This window comes from Akebia trifoliata, chromosome 12 (assembly GCF_017979445.1).
Source record: "Akebia trifoliata isolate Shusen 1 chromosome 12, ASM1797944v1, whole genome shotgun sequence".
In the NCBI taxonomy this organism is placed as follows: Eukaryota; Viridiplantae; Streptophyta; class Magnoliopsida; order Ranunculales; family Lardizabalaceae; genus Akebia; species Akebia trifoliata.
In genome coordinates this window covers 33,053,038-33,079,847 of record NC_141386.1, presented here as the reverse complement: position 1 = coordinate 33,079,847, position 26,810 = coordinate 33,053,038, and the positions used below count along the sequence as shown (strand labels likewise).

At 36.0% G+C, this 26,810-nt stretch overlaps 2 protein-coding genes and 1 pseudogene across 3 annotated transcripts; all 3 read left to right on the top strand.

Annotated features, from left to right (window-relative positions):
* Positions 1-546: 546 nt before the first annotated feature.
* On the top strand, positions 547-10,323 carry LOC147389650 (F-box family protein). Its single transcript, XM_086418154.1, has 6 exons — positions 547-707; positions 1,529-1,715; positions 7,289-7,702; positions 7,801-7,979; positions 8,957-9,075; positions 9,752-10,323. Exons 2-6 carry the CDS (start codon positions 1,589-1,591, stop codon positions 10,062-10,064), a joined length of 1,152 nt encoding a protein of 383 aa, XP_086274280.1. The 5' UTR covers positions 547-707; positions 1,529-1,588; the 3' UTR covers positions 10,065-10,323.
* Positions 10,324-13,552: 3,229 nt separating this feature from the next.
* On the top strand, positions 13,553-19,834 carry LOC147389649 (lysophospholipid acyltransferase 1-like; annotated as a pseudogene). Its single transcript, XR_015171003.1, has 8 exons — positions 13,553-13,832; positions 17,056-17,112; positions 17,870-18,090; positions 18,193-18,600; positions 19,125-19,210; positions 19,357-19,420; positions 19,514-19,632; positions 19,736-19,834. The product of XR_015171003.1 is annotated as a lysophospholipid acyltransferase 1-like (transcript).
* A 1,122-nt stretch (positions 19,835-20,956) lies between these two features.
* Positions 20,957-25,038, top strand: HCF208 (chaperone (DUF2930)). The gene is made up of 7 exons (XM_086419506.1): positions 20,957-21,207; positions 21,288-21,409; positions 21,522-21,593; positions 22,770-22,913; positions 23,027-23,177; positions 23,880-24,074; positions 24,694-25,038. Exons 1-7 carry the CDS (start codon positions 21,012-21,014, stop codon positions 24,705-24,707), a joined length of 894 nt encoding a protein of 297 aa, XP_086275632.1. The 5' UTR covers positions 20,957-21,011; the 3' UTR covers positions 24,708-25,038.
* Positions 25,039-26,810: the final 1,772 nt, after the last annotated feature.

Here is a 26,810-nt window from a genome sequence, read left to right as displayed (position 1 = left end):
AGGTTGCCAAGATTCCCATCTCACTCTTAAAACGAAAATACTCTAAAAAAGATATAAAATTAACCCATTAGAGAAAAAAAAAATTTTAATTTAATAATATTTGAGTTCATATAAAAATGAAGATCTAGTACGCACCAGGCGTACAGTAAGTTACAGCACTCAAAGTTTATTACTGACACGTGTACAGAAACTCAGTGGTGAAAAACTGAAAAGCCTTATAAGCACCGTACTCTGAAATATAACTTATGACGGCATGGACTTTGGACATAAAATGATGTTTCTTTGTCCGGTAAAATGAAGCAGTTCGAAAAATGGTGAACAGTTATTCCATACTTCAGCATCTCATGTAAGTTCCATGCTTACTCTCCAATATAATATCTGTACCGTTGGACATTTTGATCACACCAAAATATAAAATTCCTCGAGATTTAGTGGATGGAACACCAAACGAAAATATAAGCCAGCGAAGAGTTCTTATCCTTTGTGAGCGCTGTTGTGTGACACGTGTAAAAGAAGGTGAACTGTCACCATCCATTTGTGTGCCAAAAATATCACTTTCATCTTCCTGAACACCCCCCACCTCCCAAAACGAATAAACCCTAATCTCTCTCTCTCTCTCTCTCTCTCTCTCTGTGTTTTTCTTTTTCTCTTTCTTAGGGTTTTGTTAGGGGAGGTGCTTCGGTTCTTGTCTTCGTTCCTGCAAAAAGGTACATTCGTCTCTCCTTCTCTCTCTCTCTCTTAGGGTTTTTCCCCCAAAGTCATTTAATTTTTGTTGTATTCACCCCCAATAAAAAAAGCGACATTTTTTTTCCAATTTAATTTTATATTTTCGCTCGATTTATTGATTCTGATTGTCCCTCCACTATCACTTGTTCTCAATATTCCCATTATTATTGTAATTTTCCTGGATCCCCCATTGAATAGTAAGGGTTTCAAATTCAATCATGGTTTTAAATCTCGGGGGAGTCATCTTGATCTCGGAGGTATCGGAGCGAGAATTCCAATGTGAATCACCTCAATGAGTTGTTCGGAACCCAAATTATTTAGTCCAAGAAAGAAAACTAGCCTGGGTTGATTGGTATAGATTAGTTTTGGGTTTTGGTTGACTGGTATAGATTATTTTTGGGTATTTTTTTTTTTTTCATGTAAATATGATTGTTTAAAATATATATATATATATATATACAATCACAAAATCACATTTATATAGATTACAAACATCTAATTTATATATATAAATTAGATGTTTGTAATCTATATAAAATGTGATTTTGTGATTGTAGCCTATATTAATCCAGTTTACATCAGAAAAACAATTATTATTGAAATGTGTTAGGTTTAGAAATTGGCGGGTCCAAATAATTTTTGATAGTTTTTATGTGGATTTGGTTTTTTAACTCTCATGAATTCTTTGATTTTTTTTGTTTTTTGTTTTTTTGTTGTTGTTAATTCCATATCATTTGGTCCAAATGTGCTCATTATTGATACTGATGAAAAATGTTTTTATTTTAATCTTAAATGTCATCAGGTTTTGGTATGCAAGAGGTTGTTGAATGCGTGATTATAATTTCGTCCATTTAGACTTGAAATGGAGAAATGTAGTGATTTCCTACAGTTGCTTGACCATGACATGTCAATGGCCATTCTTTCATATTTAGATGATCCATCTGATATTGTTCGTGTTAGTTCTGTCTCGCGTTCTTGGCGCCAATTCGGTGAGCTCAAATGCTATAATAATTCCATTTTACTATTTTGTTAGTTTGATGCCTCGAGTTACTTTTACTTGTATATCTTACTAGTTTTCTAGGGTTACATTGATACAACTATAACGATTAAATTATGGTAGTCATTGAACAAGTCACACGTGGAAGGGTGTTTTACTTTGAATATTGGGTTCGTGTTATGACCATTACTAATAACTCTTTTAGCTTTCTCATTAAACACTTTCGTGTGGTTGGCTTGGCTCTATCTGTTTTTGACGTTTCTTGCAAGTTGCCACCCAGCAATTTTACTTTTGTCCTCATGAAAAATGACCTCAAAATCATGGTTAAAAATATTGGAATGGTTTGTATAGGCCGAGACTGATGTGAAACATTGATCCCGAAACACTGAATGTTTTGGGAATGTATCAGAATATATTGGTTTGTATCGAATGTATCGGCTGATACCTCATCATTGTCATTAACTGAAACAATCTATCGATATTATATTTTAAACCTTGCTTGAAATAATGGTGGGTGGTACTTGGAAAAAGCAAATTTTTTTCTGTTTGAAACCCATTTTCCAGCAACGAATCTTAGACCTAAGATGCATGGACATGGAGGCTATTATGGAAGAGGAAGAGGATACTAGAGAAGAATTGGTAAGGTTCTATGAAAATCTATATAATGAGTTGGCTTTGTATAAACGTGGGATGACTTGCAATTTTATTTTCTTTGTCCTATATTGACTGATTGGCTTGATAGGCCTTTTGAAGAGGTTGAAATCCTTTTTGCAATCAAGAGATTAGATGGAGATAGAGACCTGAACCTTAAATGTTTTTTACGAGTTTTGTTTAAATCGTGTTGGGAGATTGTCTGTGGTCAATTTCTGAAGGCTTTACAAGACTTTCAAGAGCATGGATTCCTAGATTATTCATCCAATAGTAACTTCATAGTCTTAGTGCTGAAAAAGCAAGGAGCTGAAAACATAAATGTTTTAAGACCAATTGGCCTGGTGGGGTCTATATATAAGATTATCGTGAAATTTTTGGTAGTGATAATTAGGAAATTCCTTCTTCAAATCTTCTTCTGGAATGAGGGGATTTTGTGTGGAAAAGGAAGATACCATGTAGAGTTCTGTTGGCCAATGATTGCATCGAATTTAGAACTAAGAAAAGAGTTGTGGGGTATAAGGTGGATATGGAAAGGCCTATGGTTCACAGGGGCTTTATGGATTACCATCTAGATTGGGATGCGGCCAGAAGTGGACAAATTGGATTGAAAAACGTGTTGCCTCTGGCAACTTAATGCTGATTAGTTGTTTTCCAACTAATTATCTCATGTCCAAGGGGTTTAGGTCAAGCTGACCCTTTCTCTCCCCTCCCTCTTAGTAGGTTAATTTCAAAAGCTATGGAGACTTGCACAATAGAAAGTTTCACAGTTACAATGATAATGTCAGAATCTTCCATTTTTGAAGATGGTATCATCTTGTTCTTGGGGAAGTATGAAGCAATTAGTCTTCTTAGAGGAACTACTTTGTAGGTTTGAAGCTGTTTTATGTTGAGTCTCAACTTGGGAGTGAGCAAGGTGTTTGATTTGGTGGACGATGATAATATAGAGAAACTTGCTGACTTCTTATGTTTCACTATCAAATTCTACCCTCCGCGTAACTTGGCCTTAACTTAGGGGCCAAGTATCTCTCTAATGTAATCTGGAATCCTATCACAGAGAGGTTGTAGATTGGCTAATTGGAAAACTAATTACCTTTTACAAGTATGTAAAATCGTTCTCATTAGAAGTACTGTATCTCATCTTCCGATTAGCTATTGTTTCTTTTTAGAATGCTAACTACTGTGGTAAATAGATTGGAGGGATCATTATCCTGATAAGGACAACAATTTTAATATCATCTAGTGGATTGGAAAGCAGTTTTGCTTCAAGAATGTTGGAGTTTTTTATTTTAATAGGCTTAGGAATATGAACAGAGCTCTCATAGGAAAATGACTTTGAAGGTTGGGGAGAAACCTGATAAAAAATTATGGGTGGGGAAGTGGCGCAAGTAGTAGATCCTATGGTTGTGTCATATGGAAGGACATAATCAAGGTTCATGATAGTTTGTTCCTTGGGAGCTGCTTCTTGATCAACAAAGGAGATAGGATCAAATTTTGGGAAGTCAGGTGGTGTGAGTATGAACGAAGCTGCTTCTCCCCCCTCTTCTCTCAAAACCAGGAAAGATAGCTGGTTAATATGACTTCACAATCTGGGAAGGTGATTATAGGTCTTGGAACTTTGAAACCTAAATGGTTAGAAAGTAAATTTAATGTTTTTTTTTTTTACCCCAGTTGGAAGACATTCTCGTCAACCCATTGAGTATGGGCAGAAGAGTGGAAGGGGTGTGTGTTAATGGTGAATTCATTTGACCACACTTTCATCATTCTCTATCCAATCCTTCTCAGCTTCTTCCGTATGGAAATTAAAAGTTCCCTCAAGGAAGGTGTCAGATTGCTAAATTGGTAAAGTCTGAGTTTTGATACCATGACTTGAGTTCAAGACCTGCCTTAACCCACTAATTACTAACTACCAACCCATTTGCTTATTATTTTTATTTTTTTTAAAGTTCCATCAAGGATCTAGTTTTTGGTGCAATCCATCTTCTCAGATAAAATGCTAACAATTGGCTACCAATCCCTCTTGATCAATTTATGCTATGTGCAAGGCAAATAGTGAATCAATAGATCGTATTTTCATAACTGTAGTTTGCTAACATTGTTTTGAATTTGTCTTTTATGATTTATTGGGTCTTGCAAGAGATTGCAAATTGGCTATGGCTCTCTTTTGAGGCTGGTCTATTATGGATTTTGCCTTCAGAAGCTGGGTCATGAGGAGATTTCCCCTATTTCCTATTTTAGGTGGCAAAGAATGTAAAAAAATTTGTTGGGGGGAAGAGAGAGGTCTATGAGATTATTGTGTCCATTAAAAGTCTTCTATTCCAATTGGTATAGGTGCATGTTGTATTTTTCTAGGATCTAGTATTCCAAGGTCTTCAATAGGTAGACATTGTTGGTTTGTTTGCTTTTGTTTTTTTTTTTAAAGTTGTCTTCTTTGTAACTGTGGAGGGTAATAATGGTACGTTATCTAGACTGTACACGTGTCTTAGCCGAGCAAGTGGTACTTGAAGCAAGCCAGTAAATCCAACCCTGCCCAGCAGTAGGGTAGACCAAGGTAGTAACATCTAGTCTGATTGATAGGGCAAGACAATATAAGAGGAGACCTGGCCTACTTAGCAGGGCATGCCTAATCCGAATATCTGCATACTTTTGGACTATGCTTGTCAGATCCGAAGATCTCAGAAGAGATCCCCCAAGAATCTTTGATTCAATCTTAGAGATTCAAATTCCGTTTAGGATCCTTGCAATTAGGGGAATCACCATAATCGAACCCCAATAAAGAGGAAACCCTGATTTGAAGGAAGAGCCTATAAATAGAGGAATCAATGAAGGAGAAAAGATCTTTTGGCCGGGAGAACAAAGGTTGAAACTGTTTTTCTTTTATACTGTTATATCTGCAACTCTAACTTGGGCATTAGAGGATTATTGGTAGGTACCACGCCGGTGCTTACAGGAGGGACTTAGGAGCTATTTCGGATCAGTAGAGCGGAGTCGATCAAGGTAAAACTCGATTCCGCCTCTACAAATTTGGCGCCGTCTGTGGGGATTGTTACAACAAATTGATTTCAGTCGAAACAATGACCAAACGCTCATCCACTTGTTGCACCTACCATGGAGACTATTCCTTTGAATCAGCTTGAAGAGATGAGAAAGAAACAAGTAGAGATGCATAAAAGAATGGATGACTTAGTTAAATAGAACCGAGCATTGAGTCAACGCATAGAGAACCAACAGAAAGAAAGGCAAGATCTCTCACCTCTTGACGAAGGTGATCACGATTCAAATGCAGAAAGTAGTTCTTGATCACGAGACCCAAGAGAGAGGGAAGCTTAGGGCAGCCTTAATTGGGCCAGCGTAAACTAAGATTTCCCTCTGACAACATTCGTCAGGGTGGTTAGGATTTTTGCAAACCCTAACAGATACAAAGGTGGGGATCAAAAAATCTTTACGGAGTTGGACGATCTTGATGGCCATTAAAGAGCTAGAAACTAAAGAGGAGTAAACAGTAAAATGGAAAGTAGAAAATTACCTCTAAACGAGATAAGGTAAAAATGGCTAAAGGTTTGGAAAACTTTAGAGGCACCAAAAGATGAATTCGCAAAGATAAAAGAATAATAGAAAGAGAAAGTGATTGAGGATCCCTTATTTATAATAGAGTAAGGAGGAGGACGTACGCCTGCAGAGGATAACCACCTCTAACCTAATCATCGCAGCCCTTGGGTTTAGTGAGGATGTTAATGGGCACGAGTACAACTACGGATGAGGGACAATTCGTCTCAGTCGTTTAAAAAAAAGTCGAAACGATGTTACAATTAATGTGTCGAGACGTTAACGACAGAAATAATGATAGGAGATACTGACAACCAATCAGGAGAGACATATATGTCTCGAGTAGATGGCAAAACTTCAGGTCTGCTCGAGAGGGGGTAAATGTGGAGGGTAATAATGGTACGTTATCTAGACCGTACGCTTGTCCTAGCCAAGCAAGTGGTAGTTAGAGCGAGCCAGTAAATCCAAACTTGCTTAGTAGCGTGGTAGACCAAGGTAGTAGCGTCTAGTCTGATTGATAGGGCAAGACAACATAAGGGAAGACCTAGCCTGCTTAGTAGGGCAGGCCTAATCCGAATATCTGCATAATTACCCATGTCAAGTTCGAAGATCTTGGAAGAGATCCCTCAAAAATCTTGGACTCAATCTTAGAGATTCAAATTTCGTTTAGGATCCTTGCAATCAGGGGATTCACCTTAATCGAATCCCGATTAAAGGGGAAATCCTGATTTGAAGGAAGAACCTATAAATATAGGAATCAATGGAGGAGAAAAGATCTTTTAGTCGGAAGAACAAAGGCTGAAACTGTTTTTCTTTTATACTGTTATCTCTGCAACTTTAACTTGGGCGTCGGAGGATTATTGGAAGGTACCACACCGGTGCTTACAAGAGGGACTTAGGAGCTACTTCAGATCAGTAGGACTTCTACAGTAACCTTTATTTTTCTTTTTATATTAGATCTTAGCTCAACACTTTCTCACCTTACCTAGCATCCAAAGTCAGCAAAATCCCTAACCACTCATTACAACAAGTAAAAGGAGCTTGAGGTTAGATTGTCCTCAATGGGAATAATTGTGGGTTATACTGTGGTTAGTGTCTTGGTCCTCTGGGATGCTTTTTTTTGTTTTGTTGTACTTGTTATTGTGGTTGACCAATTTTAGCTACAAGCTTAAACTGCAAAACAACAACGTGAAAAATATTTTAATTGCTTCCTCATTTAGTTATGGTAATTTTGATTCTGGATGATTTTTAAGAGCGTTAAGTTTTGTCAAAATCGAGTTTCCATGCTGAATATGATTAGCAATTGTAGAAAGAGAACACTACTATGTGCTGTTTTTAATGATTCTGATTAGTCTCTAAAATGTTCTGCAGTGATCGCAAATGATTTATGCAAAAAGCTGTTCTTAAGATTGTTTCCAGAAGTAGCAAGTGCTTCAAATGCCATTGAAGTAAACAGCGTGATAGATGCTATAGAGGTTTGGTCTAACAATTCTGAGGAACCGGGAAGTTTGGAGAGGAACCATAGAGTGTATGCCTTTCTAGCTCGAGGACTTGCACCTATAATGAGGAAAGATTGCATTTTGGAGGCCATTAGTGCATCCAGCACTGATAATTATCCAGATGAGAGTATTCAGAACACATTGGAACCAAGAGATAGAGTTGAAGAGAAGGCTTCTTACTGGTCAAGTGAAGGAGAAAGTGATCCTACAGTGCCTGAGACATTAACTTATAGATTGATTTCCAAGCTGTGTTTTATTACTGAAATCAACATACAACCATTCCAAGGTTATTTTCTTGATATTTTCATATAAATATATGTGGTAATATCCAAGCTTGCATTTTTTCTTTTGCTGATGTTAAATATGTTCTTCTCTACTACACAGCGTATTTCCAGTATGGTTTTCCTATATATTCAGCCAAGGCTGTGCGTTTTCGAATGGGCCATCTGAATTCACCGCTGGGAATCGGAAGACTTCTCATGGATGAGCTTGCTGCAGGCCAGAAATCTGTTCATGACTATGTATCCTGGACGTATATTTCTCCAGAATTTCCTATGGCCCAGGTGAGTCCTGGAATTTAAGTTGAATGTTCCCTCTCCTTTTATATTATCAGGTATTTATGTCTCTTGACATTGTGAATCTGTAATAACTCATCAAGTGATTGTTAGAATGTAATTATGGAGCACAAGCACCTCTTTCTGCAGATGATGATTTTGGCAGAAAATTTATTTTTGCTTTTTAGCTTAAAATACTTTCTTCCATCCTTGCTGTAGTAGCTTGAGAAAGCGTGGTCAATCATCTGACCTCTGAATCCCTTATGGCTTCTGCCAATCAGAAAAAAGGGGTAAAAACAAAAAAAAGAAAAAGAAAAAAGAAAAAAGAAATCCTATGTTTTCTAGTATTTACATAATTAAAATGGAAGCAGTAGGGCATAAAATGAGTCAGATTTTTTCCGAAATCCAAGTGATCCAAATCCGAATTTGATGGGTTTGGACCCTTGGAGTAGACCCAAATAAAAAGATGGGTCGAATATGGATTGATGTCCCTTGACCTTTAGTCAGATCGGGATCCCGAATGATATATTGCTTTGAAAATTATATTTTTTTGTTTTGCATAAGATATTTTTTCTACTACTTTAATGTAGTAAAATAGAATGGTATGACAATTAGAAAAGAAATATAGCAATAAAAATGCAAAAAGGTCCAAAATTATCCACAACCTGAATCAAATAATTCATCCAGTTGGATCCGAATTTAGTGAAAGCAAAATGGTTCGGATATGGTTTTAGCTAATAGGACCCAAGTTGGATCCGAATAAGAAATCAGATATGGATATACTCATGTCTGACCCAAACCCGACCCCTTTAATCCCTAGGAAGCAGGTACAAATTCTGTAGTCTTTGTTATTGTTATAGGAGTTTGAAATTATTTATCTCTGAAATGTTCCTCTTTAGTTTCAAATGAATGCAAGTAGAATCCAATTTTGTAAGTTGAATTTGTCATCAAAAATTTTAACAGCTTTTATGATGTGTATCAAACAGGAAAATAGGTTACAGAAATTCAAGCTACCAGAGCCTGTTCTGTGCATCGGTGGAATTCTGCAGATTGAGCTTCTGGGTAGGGTCCAGAGACAAGAAATGGATGAGTTGTTCTATATATGGTCAGTCACTCGCACATTCCATTTTTCTATTTTGTTTGAGCATTCAGTTGTGATTATTCTGTGGACTCGTTCTGGTTTTGTGTTCCAAGATAGAACAATTCCCATGCCTATAGATACTGCCTTTCAGATGGGCATTGAACACTTACCCTCCTAGTCATGACCTGCCCTTGGACTACTATTATAGTACACTTGTAAACCTACATGGCTTTACGATGTCCTCGCCAGATATCCTCAGGTGTGAAGATTGGCTAGGATAAGCTGATAAGAAAACCAAAAAATCTATTAAGTTTTTGCTGTAATGGAGTTCAGCACCATAGCAGAAACACCATGGAGTCTATAATACATTAGGATGCTATGGTTCAGCACAGATATCATATTATCATTAAATTTTTATTTTTTTTATGAGACAGGGTGTCCCCACAACTCCCTTTGGAAGTGCGACTATGTTTTCATTAGTTTCATTTAGGGCATTTAAGAATCCCAGAGGGTTTTTTGAGACTGCAGTTGTATCTCATCTGATGGTTAAAAGAGGTTTTTTTTTTTTGGTGCATTCCAAGCGGTAGGCCATGCATTGTTTTAATAGACCTGCATAAGTTAAATTAATCTGAAGCTATTTGATGCGGTATGATTTGCTGATTAATGTTATTCTTGTTTGATTCGATTGGGCATATTGAAGTGTGTCCCATGTTCAAGTTGTGGGGCGGCCTCTATCGCCTGCATTTGATGCGGAAGTCATAGATCATCAATCAGGAAAGTGTGTATTGAAGTACTGCCCCGATGCTGAGAACAGCACATCATCTAGTAGAGCAGCTGTAGATGAGGCTGGTGAACCCTCTGGCTTGCATAGGTTTATGCAGAGAACTGGGTGGAATTGGGAGCGAATGATTCTGAATACTTTACTAGGTAATCCAGGGGTTGACGACAACGATGATGACAACGGCGACAATGAATCTGAGTACAATGAATCAGATGATGAGTCACATACCTAATCCTTATATGAATGAATACATAATAAATACTCATTGTGATTTTCTGTTGCCTGCTAGTACTTCTAGCTCAAGACTCTTTCAAGCCAATTCTCTGCCATATATTTAGAGTACACTATGTAAATTTTGGGTGAGAAGGTATACTTCGAAACATTTTGCTCACATAGCTTTTCACTCTGTTTTCTGCTCTCTTGAGACTTGTGTTTGGAAGATTTGACTCTTGCAAATTTGTAAACGACTTCACAATAGGTGATTTCTGGAAGGACTGTAATTTGGGTGGGTTTACTCGCTCAGGCTCAACCCAATTAATGGGCAAGTGAGCCAAATTATACAGAACATTAGTTGAGCCTAGTTTAGAATAACTAAAGTCGGCCTTGATTCGGGTCGAGGGTTTGAGCAAACTAACTCAATCGGAACCTGAGGCTATATAATAATATGTTAATATTTTTGTATACTTTTATTTATGTTCCAAGGCGTTTTTGTTTAAGATATAAATGTTATTCTTCTATTTATATTTCTTATATAAGATATAAAATCAGGCTTTATGATCAGGTCGAGTTGAGCTAGGTTTGATTACTCTGCCATTTGAGTTAAACTTGTGCCTACTCTCCAACCAGACCAAGTAGATGTCCTAATTTTTGTTATAGAATGGAGCTGTTATGAAGGCAATTGTAAAATTCATGCTGAACTGTCTTGCCCCATCTGCTGCTGAAGATGAATCTTTCAAAATTTTATTATTCTTATTTATATTGACATCAGTCGGAATGTTTCTGAGTTAGAAATAGTTTGAAAGAAACCAAAAAGTGAAAAAGAAACAAATATTTCAAGCAATAGAATTTCCACATCAAAGGAACTTTTACAAAAAGATTAGAGATCCAAATAAAATTTAGAAGGAAATTATTTCACAATTTTTTTGTATTAAAATAAAATGATTTTCCCATTAGAGTACAAGTGTATTTGATAAGCTCATGGAAAGATGAAAAAAAGCTAACTATACTTTGTAATATATCCAACCAAAATCTACTTATATGGGGGAATGTCAAAATCACTTATTAGCAAACTAGGAATCTAAGTGTAGAAGAAAGGATAAATGTTATTTTTGGAGGATCATGTGCTTTCTCACATATCACCATTATTTAATACCAATGGATTAGAGGGGATATACAATTTGAGTAGATAAACAAGTTTGTTTCCTTGTGAGTCTACCTTGATCTTGACACACAAGATTAGGATAAAAAGGGAACTCATATGTTCATGCACAATCTTGATCTTGTAAATACAAAATCCAATTATCAGGATTAAAAGAATGTATCTCGAGAATATAACACCAATCTCTAAGATGAATACCAATCATTGGATTTCACACTTGCATGGGCAGGATTTTGTGTGAATATATAAATTCATTTTCATGAGTCTACGGATCTCAACCCATGTACACACACACCCCATTAATCTCAACGATTGCAAAAGATAAGGTCAATCTATTTATCAAGGTTTACCTTCCATTCCGAAATATATGTATATGTATCAATTGCTCCCACCTTGAAGAGCCTCGTGCTTGATCTCAATGCCCTTACCGGGTAATGGGGTTTGATGTGAACAAACTTGAATCCTAATTTCGAGTGAGGGTGGCGGAGAAAGAAGAAATCTGTCTATTCAGGGAAGAGATTGGACTAGTCCATCTTGAAGGTGGGTCTACCTCATGGTGCGAAGATATCCCATGCTTGGCATGGGCCTGTCGACATCATTAATTGATTAGATCAATAGTTTGAAGTCGTCAGATTAATTCAATTTGAATGAGTGATCTCATCAAATTGAAGAGGGGAGGGAGTTGTGTTGAGAAGGAAAACGTTCACTAAAAATTAGGATTCATTAAGTAATATTTTTTTTTCTTTCTTCACAAGTTTTTTTGACCAGTAAAATGTGAATCCCACGCTATCGATCTTCTTAGCGTGGTCTCTAAAAATACTCCTAGGTGTATTTAATGTATTTTTACGTGTGTTGTGTATCAATAGTTTGAAGTCGTCAGATTAATTCAATTTGAATGAGTGATCTCATCAAATTGAAGAGGGGAGGGAGTTGTGTTGAGAAGGAAAACGTTCACTAAAAATTAGGATTCATTAAGTAATTTTTTTTTTCTTTCTTCACAAGTTTTTTTGACCAGTAAAATGTGAATCCCACGCTATCGATCTTCTTAGCGTGGTCTCTAAAAATACTCCTAGGTGTATTTAATGTATTTTTACGTGTGTTGTGTATCAATAGTTTGAAGTCGTCAGATTAATTCAATTTGAATGAGTGATCTCATCAAATTGAAGAGGGGAGGGAGTTGTGTTGAGAAGGAAAACGTTCACTAAAAATTAGGATTCATTAAGTAATTTTTTTTTCTTTCTTCACAAGTTTTTTGACCAGTAAAATGTGAATCCCACGCTATCGATCTTCTTAGCGTGGTCTCTAAAAATACTCCTAGGTGTATTTAATGTATTTTTACGTGTGTTGTGTATCAATAGTTTGAAGTCGTCAGATTAATTCAATTTGAATGAGTGATCTCATCAAATTGAAGAGGGGAGGGAGTTGTGTTGAGAAGGAAAACGTTCACTAAAAATTAGGATTCATTAAGTAATTTTTTTTTTCTTTCTTCACAAGTTTTTTTGACCAGTAAAATGTGAATCCCACGCTATCGATCTTCTTAGCGTGGTCTCTAAAAATACTCCTAGGTGTATTTAATGTATTTTTACGTGTGTTATTAGGGCACACGTTAATAAGACCATCTCTCTTTCACCTCTACTGTCAAACGTTGTTGGCTATAAAACTAGTCGATCGGCAAAGATATTCGACGACCACGTGGACCACCCATTGCAAATATCGATGTTCTTAAATGGACTGTCAGAATTCATACTGATGCAATGTACAGAGCCGACCGTATAGTAACTAACTATATAACACTAACGGTTCTATCCATAACTATTCGAACAATGACATTTAACCATCTTCGGTACCGTACTTCCAAGAAGCATTTAAATCGAAAAGCCCAAAACACACGAGGACATCAATCCACGTGTCAAAGCCTTTATAAAAAGACTAGAAAACTAGCCCATCTTTACCTTTACTTCTTTACGCCCAACCATGCAATGGTCGTACTATTAGAGAATAAGATGCACTGTATTAAAATGCATGAGATACATTATATTATTGTTAGTGTATCTTACCCAAATGGAAGGTTGTGACAATAGATATTCTTGAATATATATTGATATTTAGAATATATCAATTAGGATATTCTAGAATATTTATATTAGGTAGTTTTCATATATCTTGGTTGATGTAATGCCTATAAATACCCTATTGGGACTTTTGTAATATTCATCCAAGAATCTCAATAAATTCAGTATTTCTACACGTACTAAGGGTATTATTGTAATTTCACAGCATACGACAACATACCAAGATCCCAAAAATCAGCTTTAATTTCTTCTTCTTCTCCTACGGTACATACATATAGTAGAGTAGAAACGTGACATGGGGCTCGAGAATGGGAGTCTCAGTTCTTATTCTTCGATTTCTTCTTTGCTTCGTTGCTACTATACCTGTAAGCTTTTTATGGAGGTTCGATCCCATAACACTACCGAAGCATATCTACTCACCCTCTTCGGGAGCTTTGTTGTCTTACCTCATGTTCGGTTTCTCTTTGAATCTCCATTTTTTTGTTCCAATGTCGTTGGGATACGTTTCGATGCTTGTTCACGTTCTTCGCTGGATTCGGGTATCTTATTGGTTGGTACGTAGCGAAGAATTTTGGGGTTTTTGTATTTGTTTGTTCTTCATTTGAGATGCGAATTGGTCTTCTTAAATGGATAAATGATGTCCCATATTGGATGATGAGTCATTTTAAAAACATGTACGGCATGGTAATTGTTGTGTGTGCCCTGTTTCGATCTTTAACCATTTCTAGATCTTTCTCAATTCAAATGGGGAATCAAGTTTTTAAAAGATTTCTACAATTATGAGCATGGTTTTAAAACTCATCCGAAATCGAGACGTATTGTCCGAGTTAACTCAGTATCATAGCTGAATGAGACCAAGTCACAAACCTATTTGAGACGTCCACGTATGGTGAGATAAGCGAGACGTCTCGGACGAGATTTTGCAAATTCTTGTCCAAGACAAATAATACCTAACAACAATGAATAAATCACGAGACAAACTATATGTATCAGACGAGATTTTCAAAATCTTGTCCAAGTTAAACGAGTTAAATCTTTTCAACTCTATATTCTTTCACTTAGATCGATTTTTCTTCATCTTCTCAACCAAGTGAATAAAAAAAACAAGGTTTTGGAGGAAAACTTCACATTTTTCTTTCAATTCAAGACAAAATTGGATAAAGAAGATAAAACATACGTAACAATAAAAATGAAACATATGTAACAATTAAATATTTAATTTATTTATTTTGATATGTATATTATGATTTTTTTTATTTTATGTTTTTTGTGGCTTCATTTTTTAATAAGAATCATTTCAGAATTTTTCAGATTTTTTAAATGGTTAAAAACCATTGTCTCAATGTCAAATGAGACGAGACGTATCATTCGAGTTAACTTGGTATCGGGCTGAACAAGATGAGATGTGAAACCAAGTTTTAAAAACATGATTATGACAAAATCCATGAGAAGTACACAATACTAAGTTGAAATGTAAGAGAATATGATGCCTACCTCCCTTTTGTGATGAGATACATTGATAATGATACAACGTATCTCATGCATCATATTTTCTTACATGAAATTCAAAGATTATGTCAATATTAATGTTGTTTTAGATTTGATTGAGCCTTTATATCATGTATACTTCTGTATTTTTTCACACTTCCAAATTCAAAAGTTGTTGCAGTATGAAGATTCTATAGTAAAGCTGTGTCTTGATGTCTATTGTTCTTGTTGATCCATTATTTCTAGAGGTAAAAGTCTTGATGTCTATTGTTCTTGTTGATCCATTATTTCTAGATTTTACCTCTGTTTTAGGCAATTTTATGCTAATAAATATTTTTTGTTGATTACCACCAATTTTTTTTTCTTATCTACTGCTTATGACTACCATTTTCATTTAGAATTGATAACGTAGTCCATTATTATTCCATTAAATTATTTTTTTAGTTGTTGTTACAACTCCTCATAGAATAGAAGTATAACGGACACTCACTCACATAAGGTGAATCATTAAAATTAAGAAGGGCATCAAATTATTACGTATGCATAACCAACCTAGTGGACCTTTAAATGTTGTCTTGGGTAACTCTACAGTGAAGCCCCATGACCCTCTTATATTCATAGTTCTCTGCCTCTCCAACAAATCAGTCTTTTGGAGTAGTTGGTTGGTTAACATCAACTTGAACGATTCTTAGAAAATTCAAGATTGGACCTTTGTCTCCAACTCTTTTATCGTAAGGAGAATTTGAAAATCTTTTTTTTATTATTGTGTAAAATTAGTGGCCAGTTGTGTTATATGTTTTTTTTTTTTTTGATAAGTATAATATATTGCAAAGAGGAAAAACGAAAACAAAGAGGCCAAGAAAGCCTCACAAAGAACAAAATGGAAAAGAAAAACACAACAATACTAGTTACAAAGATAATCCCATCTAAAGACAAAATCATCAAAAAAAAAACCTGCGAACTCTATGTTTAGCTTTGACCATAGATATAGGAAACCCAAGATCTCTAAAAAACTTGCATGAAAACTTCTGGTCTTGTCATTGAACACCCTGTTATTTCTCTCGTTCCAAATTCCCCAATCAATAGTCGAAAGGGAGCATAGCCCACAAGTAACGTTTTCTTGTGTGAAAGACATTACTGGACCACTCATCCAACAAAGAAGAAAAGTTACGAGGAAGGACTCAATTAATACTAAATAAACCAATGAAATTTTACCAAATATTATAGGAGAATGAGCAATGAATAAAAATATGGTCAACCGATTCCCCTTCCATCAAGCAAAGGAGACAACAGTTGGGAATGATCCAACCCCGAATAATCAAGTTATCCATCGTAAGAATCCTACCGAGAGAAGCCAACCAAACAAAGAAGGAGATTTTTGAGGGCACTGACCTTGACCAAATGATGGAACCTGGGATGGCTCGTACTGCTGGAGAAGTAAGCCACTTATAGAATGACCTTACAGAAAATCTCGAGTCCTTCGCTCTAGTCCATTCCCACCTATCCTGATCGCTTTTGTTGAGGTGAAACGTATGAAGGAGATCAAGGAAAGATGTGATCTCAGTTAGCTCCCAATCATTAAAATTTCTCCTAAACCCCAAATCTCAAGTATGACCGGTCTCGTTACGACTAAACACTGATGAATTGATCGGTTCTTCTTAATAGAACAAGTGTATAAGGGCGGGAATTGACTCGCAAGAGACGAAGTGCCGCACCAAATATCCTCCCAAAATTTGATTCCGTCCCCCAAACCTGCTTTGAATCTAATCCCTTGCTCAAAATCATTGCTGACTTTTAAAACCTCTTTCCAAACACTACACCCATACGAGACTTTAGACTCACCATTGTACCAACCTAAACCCCTATCCCCGTATTTTGCCTTAATAACCTTCCTCCACAAATTATCCTTCTCCTCGCCAAACCTCCAAAGCCATTTTCCTAAGAGTGCTATATTGGCTAATCTAAGACCCCTTATGCCCAGACCTCTGTTCTTCTTGGGCATACAAATCATCTTCCATCTAACCAAATGATATATTATATGGTTATATGTTCAGTATATCATATATTTTTATATGCATACATGTGTTCCTTTTCCATACCCTTATATAACGTGGACCACAAGAACTCGTAGAATAATCATGTTAGAGCCATAATGTTACTTCCATTTACGTCATTTCCTGGTTGATCTCTCCTTTTCTGGAGGGGGGTGAGTAATAATTGTTCTTCTTCGAAAAAGAAATAACGATAATAATTCAAAATTCTTGACTGGTCTTACATTTGTGTAGGCCACGTATACTACATGAGTGGAGATGCATGGAAGAAAGGAGGCATTGATGCAACTGGTAAACACTATTTTGGACCTTTTACATGTCTATTTTGCCTACTTAATTGAAAATGTCCAAGACACTTATTTTCTGCTTTCCATAAATAAAACACTGGTCTTATGTAACTGCAAGAATTTTCTAAATTTGAAAAGGAAAAGGAAAAAAAAAAAAAATTTGAAAATTCATTGAAACCATAACCAACTTATGTATTTGAATTTTAATTTTTTTAAAATGGTTAGGAGATCAAGTACAAAGCAAGGTAAAAAGAGAAATCTGATGTCCCTAAACTGCGCATCTATGGCATTCCTCTTTATAATTCTGAATGAGGAAAATTTGTATTTCTAATGAGGTTCAGGAACACTTTTATCCTTTCCAGATTCAAACATTTGCCTTAGGGGGACAAGAGGTTTCTTTTAATGTAGATGTGAAAGTATTGGAGCATATGGGCAATTCATTGGGTTTAATGTGCAAAGTCAAGATTTCAAAGATTCTTCGGCCCTAAAAAGTAGATCTTTGATGTGAGAGTATTGGAAGGGTTTTATTAATGGGAGAAACTTGCATATAGTTATTGATCAACATATCTTCATATAAACTGCATATGATGTTAGTTTTATTTCTTCTTAGTATGCTGTTATGAAGAATCATTGGGTTAATGTGCAATAACTATTGGCCACATGGACAATTTTGCCCTAATCTATCATTGACATGTATGTATGCAATCTAATGGTCAAGTCTTTTACTTCTTATGGTGAAGCATTGTTCTTTTGTAATATAGGAGCCTTAATGGTGTTGACACTGAAGGTCATTTCATGTGCCATTAACTACAATGATGGGTTATTGAAAGAAGAGGATCTTCGTAAGGCGCAAAAGGAAAATCGATTTCATCAATTGCCGTCGCTACTTGAGTGTTTCGGCTACTGCCTCTGTCGTGGAAGTCACTTTGCTGGACCAGTTTATGAAATGTAGGACTATCTCGACTGGACAGAAAGGAAAGGAGTAGGTCTAAAATCTTTCTTTCCTTGTTCTTTTGTATATATTCTCTCTAGTTGTATTGTTGAGATACTCAAGCCCAAGCTATTGTTCATTTGGTTTGTACAGATTTGGAGCCACTCAGAGAAAAGACCATCACCATCACCTTACAGTGCAACCATTGGAGCTCTTATTCAAGCTGCTGTGTGCATGGTCTTGTATTTGTATCTGGTACCACATTTTCCCTTGTCGCAGTTCTCTGATCCCTTATACCAAGAATGGGGATTCTGGAAACGGCTGAGTTACCAATACATGTCTGGCATTACTGCACGTGGGAAGTATTATTTTATCTGATCAAACTCAGAGGCTTCATCATCATCTCTGGTTTGGGGTACAGTGGTTGGACTGAATCTTCTCCACCAAAAATACAGTGGGATCGTGCAAAAAATGTTGATATTCTTGGGATTGAATTGGCGAAGAGTGCTGTTGAGTTGCCACTTGTGTGGAACATAAAAGTCAGCACTTGGCTTCGATATTGTGAGTGTCTTTTGATTCTTTATGGATGTTGGAAGCATTTACGAATTAAAAACACACTTTCAATAACAGAAGATGTGGCTCAGGACAGAATGGAATGAGCAAGATTCGTTTACCTGAAACAAATCTTTGGGATAAGGCTTTGATGATGATGATGATGATGTGTTCTATTCCATTGTTAGATTAGATATGTAAATGCAGCATACATGTTTATACGTACGTATATGCGTGAGTCTGCATACACACATGTAGAAGAACAAGCGTGTGTTTACATTTCAATGCCAAGCAAACTTGGCACAGCTCTTGATTTTGCAATTTACTTGGAAGTTTGAACAGAAACGAGAACAAGAATAATTATTTTTCAAAGTTGGTACAATAGATTGACATATATTGGTTCTAATTCGTTTTTTATAATAATATATATGAACATTTATCTTATATTCACGTTGCAACAAAGTCACAGATCCATGGATAGCTAGTTAAAATGATATCTTTTTCCAGACAATCTAATAAATATGTTGTTTCAGATGTTTATGAAAGGCTCATTCAGAAAGGGAAAAACCCTGGTTTCTTTCAGTTGTTGGCTACACAAACAGTCAGTGCTGTTTGGCATGTAAGTGCAATCTTACCTTCCTTTACATTATCCGTCAAAAGCCCTAGTCATTTCGATTAGTATTTAAATATCCATTCTAATCTTCAAAACGACACTGCTCCAAATCTAAATCCTTCCCCCCTTTTTGTTGTTTCATCAAACTACAGGGATTGTATCCTGGGTACATCATATTCTTTGTTCAATCGGCATTGATGATCGCAGGTTCAACAGGTATCCTTCTACCCTCCCTTTTTCTCTTGTTTTTAAGGTTTTTATTTTATTTTTCAGCATTTGTTTAATTGCTTTCCTTTTCATTTATGGCAGTTATTTACAAATGGCAGCAAACTATTCCTAAGAATATGGGTCTGGTTAGGAAGATACTGACATTTACAAACTTTGCTTATACAGTATTGATTTTAAACTATTCCTGTGTTGGTTTCATGGTTAGTTCACATCTTACATACATCTTTTTCACTTCAATTCAAAATTTTCGAAGTGAGGATTATAAGATTTTTTTTTGTTGACTTCTGTAATTGTTGTGTGAAGTTGTTGAGCATGCAAGAGATGCGTGTATTACATTGGCACCATTGTTCCCTTCATGTTGATCTTTCTGGGTTACATAATCAAGCCGACAAAGCCATCTAGCTCTAAAGCTCGGAAAGAACAATGAAGTGTGGACCCGCATTTTTGTGCTCTTGTTCAGAATCCTACTTCAGTTCCTAACCATTTCTTGTGCATTCTTCTGAGCATGCCATCCTTGTTTTGTACCTCATATCCATTCTTTTGATGGGCTCCCAAGCTAAGTAGAAAATAATTGAGATGTGTGTGGTTCTACATGAATTTAAGCTATTTCACACTACTCTTTGGGACCTAAAACCCCAAATGTTTGCTCCACTAGACCTTCGCCCCAATAACATGTGCCCTGCGTGTATTGAATGCACCCCCAATTTTCAAAATTAGCTTGTATGGCTTGACGTGGCACGCGTTAGAGAGTATGTCAGCACTGCGACGAGAAATTTTGTGACCAAAAAATCATCAATAATTATTTAACGTTAATGTATATAAAGAGTTTATAGTGCACACCAATATATTATTATTATTATTATTATTTTTTTTTTATAAGTATAAATTCACCAAATTAATGTATTTCAGTTATGAAAATAAGATACACTAAAAGGAAGAAATGGGGTTGCTATCAATTAATTAACGAAAATATTTGAAATATAAAGTAAGATGAATGGATAATTATGAAATTTCAGAGTTTTTTTTTTTTTTTTTTTTTTTTGTGGGGGGGTGGGGGGGGGTGTAGGGTTGAGGAATAAACTTAGAGTTGTGATAATCTAACTTAGGCATGTGGCATACTTAGTCAACTTACCCGAGGTGACAGGTTCGCAAACCGGAGATGTGCTCTCCTTAGTATACAAAACTGCATCTTTTTATGGGGAATCATAATCTTGCATCCCGAAAAGAGCACATCTAGTGTTTCTAAGCCTGTCATGTCAAGTAAGTCAATTGAGTTGTAAGATAATTAGTGCTCATAAATTTAATTGAAAAAAAAAAAAAACACCTAGTTTTGTGATTGGTGTTATAATAAATATATATATATTTTTTTTGGCATAATAAGCTCTATCATACTACTCATCATCAAAGATCAAAATAAAATGCCACGTGGCTCAAAAAGGAAGAAGGTGCGCTCTCCATCCATCTAAATATGATATAATTGTTAATTTGTTACTAACTGCGGCCCTTTCTTCCCCGCCCCCCCCCCCCCCGCCTAAAAAAAAAAAAAAAAAGAGAGAAAGAGAGAGAGAGAGAGAGAGAGATGGAGAGCATCACTTCAAAACCGTTAATTCCACTGGGCTTTCCGTTTCGATTTCGCGCCAAAACCATTAATAACATTAGTATTAGTCGTAGTAGAAGAAGAGGAAGAAGAAAGATAACCATATCATCTCGTCTCGACGATTCCACAGAAACAAAACAACAACAGCTCAACCTCTCTGTTCTTCGTTTCACACTTGGTCAGTGAATTTCCCTCAATTGTTGTCTCTCTTTCGTTTCTTTGATTAACTGTTGAGGGTTTTTTATTTTTGGGGTTCAGGGATTCGTGGGTTGGACGAATCATACTTACCCAGATGGATAGGATACACTTTTGGTTCACTACTTCTCTTGAACCACTTCATCGGTTCCACTTCACCTTCACCCACCACTCCTGCGCAGCTCGTAAGTGAATTCTACCTTCATTGGTACTATCTTTGTATAATAATTATGGATATTATGTTTGGGTTTCTGTCAAATCGCCTTAATTTTGGTTTGTTTTGCTTTTATCATTCAGATATCAGAGGTTTTGGGTCTTTCTTTGGCGGCATTTTCGATTGCTCTCCCATATATGGGTAAATTTCTCAAGGTAATATTTATATGCTTTTTTAAATGTGATTTCTCTCAAGAAACGTTAATGGGTTGGACGTAGTAGTCTTAAAAATGGGGAAGTGATGGTGCTTTAATTTAATTGATAGGATCGATTAGCTTGATACATTATAACTTGTGGTGGCTTAAATTCTTCACAAAATTGCTGGGAAGGAACCCAATGATTATTTAAATTTCTAAGATAAGGGTATTGCATTTATGAATTTTTAATTGTCTGGGAGATGGGAAGAGTTTATCTATAGTTCTATACGCTCGTGGGTATCATAAGACAGAGAAATTATATGAGCAGCTACCCAGCCAGCCAAGTAGCTGACATTATAGGATGTTTACTTTGAACAGGAACGGAGCTAGGAATTTTTTGTAGAAGGGGCAAACTAGCTAATGGTGTATGCTTGAAGATGAATAGTTTTGGAGAGAAATTCAGTGATTTTTTTTAGAAGTCGAAAAAAATGATATTTAGGTCATTTTCAATTTGTTTATGCAAGAAGGCCTAGTCAAGAGACAATTTCATCTTCAAAAATTTGTGTGTGTGTGTTGGGGGGGGGGGGGGGGGGGGTGCAAAATTCGAGGGAGGTGAGTTGGTGGGGGCAAATAAGGCATGTAATTAATTGAAAATAAGGGGTATCTCAAAGTTCTGTGAAGGCAAGTGCTCCCACTGCCTCCTTACTAGCTCCGCCCCTGACTATGATGTGGGGCTCATATTGGTACCACTTGAAATTGTAGCACCCCTATCCCTCTTGACTCTAATCAACTGAAATTTGAAATGTCAACCATATCATCAAATTGGCGTGTTGGTTAGATGCGTTTTTTAGGGATTACTTAATGAGCGAGCACCTATGAATATGTTGATAAATTGGACAAAGACAATGTACTTAAGACAGCTTGGGAATAAGAAATTTCACTCGCTAATCATTTCTCTGAATTATCTTCTTTAGTTTAAAGAGGATTTGAAGGATATAATCACCAATTACTTTATTTACTTATTGTTCTTTGTTTTTTAGGACCTCTTCTGTTACATTAGTCTCTGAATGATTCATAAGGCAGTTGTTTATGTTAGTTACATACCTTTTCCAGGTGAGTGTTTTGTGAACTTTGGAAACACACGAAAAGCTCCAAAAGTGGAATACCTCCCTTATAAACTTAGAAAGATGTGCAGGGTGCGACTCCAGTGGACCAAGGGACTCTCCCTGAAGGCAACAGGCAAATATTTGTTATGTCAGAACATCTCTCAGATACTCAGAAGGAGGATTTGGCCTGGGGAACATATGTTCTATTGAAGAATACGAACACCATATCAGTGGTACCGTCCCAATTCAATGCATCTTTAATTAATAAGAAAAATAATGTAAAAAATATTGTATTCTTGAGGTAAAATGGATTGGTCTCTCATCTTCTCTTGTCATCACTCATCAGCTCATGGCAGTTAAAGATGCATTATGTGTACGTGGCTACTGGAGTTTACCCGAAGATGCATCAAAAGCTCGCATACTTGATTTGTTTGAAAGACAGATTCAACAAATTGGCCTTTCTGATCTGAAGGACACACTCTATTTTCCTCGGAGTGGTATATTTTACATTTTTCTTTGGCCTAAAGGAAAAGAAGCCACCTGTTGAATTGGGTTTTTCTCTTTTCCATATTTTGGTTTCTCATGGTAGTGATAAGATCATGTTTAAGTTTTAAAGTAATTTTAGGTACTATGTTTTTGTCCACCGTGTCAGATGGATTTGCATGTATTTCAAGAAATTGGATATTATGTCTTTTTTTTTATTTTTAAAAGATCAATTATGGTTCATTTGTTATTGTTGTGGGTAATGGTCACTTATGAAAGTTCAACTCTATCCCTGAAACAAGAATGCTTTTCTCACTTCTTTGCACTCTATTAGTGGATAAGTCCATCCTCTTTTCTTGTTTTCATCTATTCTTTATTTTACGAAGACGGACCCTCTATGACGTATATATATTGCTTGATCATTTCTTTTTAAAAGCTTATGTGTATAACTTGGTACATATTTAATACTGCCTATTAATGAATCAAATTAATTTTAATAGTGAATAATTGTATCACATTTACCTTGGTTTGTGCTTGGACTGTGCCTATGTTGGTTAGTAGTAGCAAGCTCTTACTTGCTACTCTGAGTGACTTGAAATTGTCTTCGTGTTGATTTATGACCATCCAATGCTTTTGCGATATTGAGCATTGCTTGCTGAAGTCATTTGGTGTAGTTTGCTAATAGAAATTACGAAAACCATTATAAATATGTGCAGATACTGGGGCTTGGGAGATGCTCCCTGAGGGGACTCGTTCCCTTCTAGTACAGCCAGTTCCGGGAGCTCTTGATTTGAGTCCCAACGAGACATCAAAGAAGATTGGGGGGTTCATTCTGTTGGCTTCTAGCATGAGTTACGCATATAGTGATAGAGACAGAGCTTGGATAGGAGCTATTGCAAACAAATTTCGAGGTAAGAAATGGCATTCGTGCTTTATTTGAGTTGACTTAACTGCATAACTTGTTAGTAAAAGTCATGTTTGGCATTTACTTGTTTATTTGGAAATCATTGCTTGTAGTTATAGACAACTACAACGATCTACGAATAAAGAGAGCAAAAAGTATACGTTCTGTCAATGGCCATGTCTCATCAAAGCCTAATCCTAAATATCTGTGTTCAATGGGAGGATTCTTATTCCTCCATTCGATTCTGTACAAAACTATTTCTTTTATCAAGTTGTAATCGATTAAGATGACCGTACCATCGTAATCAATTTTCCCTTAGTTTATAACCTGTCTGGGTGATTTACATTTTCACAAATGTATACATTTTATTTATTTATTATTTACTAGTATTAAATTCCACTCATCCATCTGAACACCCTCATCTTTGCTATGCTCATTCTGATTTTTTCTCGATATAATTTCTGTTGCAAGACCTAATGTTGCGTTAGAACATTTCGGGCAGTGTAAAATATCTTGAGAAGTAGAATGTTCTAAAATAAATTTTGGATTTTGGGAAATTATTAAGTTTTTTTTTATCTTTCTCCTAGTTCTTCTCACTAAATATTTTCTATCAAACGTGTTTGCAGGATTACATGGATAGCTAATGGAATTGAGATCAAATTTTCCCGTGGAATAAAGCACTTCTCGGACAAACTCATAATAAGCAATCAAAATCTCCTCTCTGTTGACTTCTCTTATAAAAGAAGAGTTTGACGAACGCTCAAGAATCTACAAAAATTTCTCCAAGCCAATACCAAAATTCTACCAAGGAAAAAGAGGAAGTACATTGTAATTTCTCAAGAGCTGAAACAAGTGACCCCCTAAGAAATCAAGATATAAACCTTTATAATGACTAGGATTGGACTTTGTATTGGATGCTGTAAATATATGACATTGTATTTGAAGCTATAATTTTTTTTTTCTGGATCAAATTGTGATGGTATGAGAGAACTATTTAATTAGTAGAGTCATCATATCAAAGCCTTTTATCTTGAAAATCTGCATTCTGTTGAACGAACCGTACTCCCTTCATCCAATTATATGTGAATCTATGTATTGTTTTTCAATACTAGATGTTATGGAATTGTTTATAAGGTGATGATGGCCAGCCACCAATTGCATCTTGAGAGATTTACCGGGCATACCTATCTGTTCCTTTTTTATTACAAAAACTCCCTTTTTCTTTTGTTACTCAACAAACTTCGAGAGATTCACGTCATTGTAAATGATGAAATACCTATAATGGTCTCGGTTCTTTTAATCAAATACCCTACATGTAGAGTATTTGATTAAAAGAATTGTGGGTATCAAAGGTATTTGATCTTTCTTTTTTTTAATGATGTAATCCCACTCTAACGTTTGTTAACAGAAAAAAACACTTTCTTTACTTAGTAAGGAAAGTTCATTGGCCGCATCAAGTTTCTCACTCCACCTCACTTCCCAAAATCAACAGAAATATATCCCTCTCCCCTTCCTCAAAACGCACCCCTTCTCTCCTCTTATCCTCCACTTCTGTCGCAGTGTCCTTACCCCTCCCTCAGAGAAGAGAGAGAGGGTGGTGCATTTTGATGGGATATGGGTGTAATTTTCTTTTAATTGGAGGGCATTTTAGAAGAGTGCGTTTTTTATACCAGCACATTCCCCTTGAACACCCTAAATTCCCATTTGTCCACGTGAATAAAAAATGCATCCAACCCAAATTTTCATTGGGTGTGATATTGAAGACTGACCTTGTTGTGTAAATGTCTTATATTCTATTGCGCTATACAAAGGTGCAGGGGGCAGTGCCCCCATCGTGGTCGTGTAATATTTTCTAAAGGTTTTTTTCTTTTTTCTTTTTTTTATTTTTGGGGAGTTTTACATGTTTTGGAAACTCTCGGTTATATAAATAGAGATCTCTAGCACTGTAAAACTTATGAGAAAACAATGATTGTTCTTGTTCTGTTTCGTGGACATAGGCACACTGTCGAACCATGTAAATCCTTGTGTTTTGTGCGATTGTGTTGTCTTTGTTATTTCGATTTTTTCACAAATCTTTGGAGACCACACCGAGACATTCCCATTACTACATGTGTATTGAAAAACAATCCAAAGTCCATAATTTTTATAATTTTGTAATGTCCTTCAATACACATAGACCAATAGGAATGTGTGTGATCTGGGTGGGTCTCAAAATACTCTTCACTCTTCAAAGTTCAAATTTTCCTTTGTACTTGTTTAAGTTATTTTATGCAAGTTACATGTGTTTTTGTGTGCATATTCGTTTGTGTAATCGAAAGGGGATTTCCATATTTCTAACAGTCGGCCAATTTGTTAAGGCGAACTCTATTTGTTTATTTACTGTAATGAGGAGGTGTTTGGGTCCTGATCCTCCGAAAAATGCCGATTCAAGGTAATGGGTTCTGCGTTTCCATAATGGCTATTTTCAATGTAAAAAAAAAAAAAAATGTGAGATATCATTGCAGTTCCCAAACATTTTGCAAGATTACACATACTTTTCATATAATAAGAGTATACATCATGGTTTTAAAACTTGGTTTCACGTTTCATCCCATCTATGCCTGATACCAAGTTGACTCGGATGATACATATCATTTGAGTTGTCTAGTTTCAAAATTGAGACAATAGTTTTTAACCATTTAAAAAATCTGATGAAGTTTTCCTCCCTATTTGGACCCTAACCCTTTGTTCTCTGGTTTTTCTG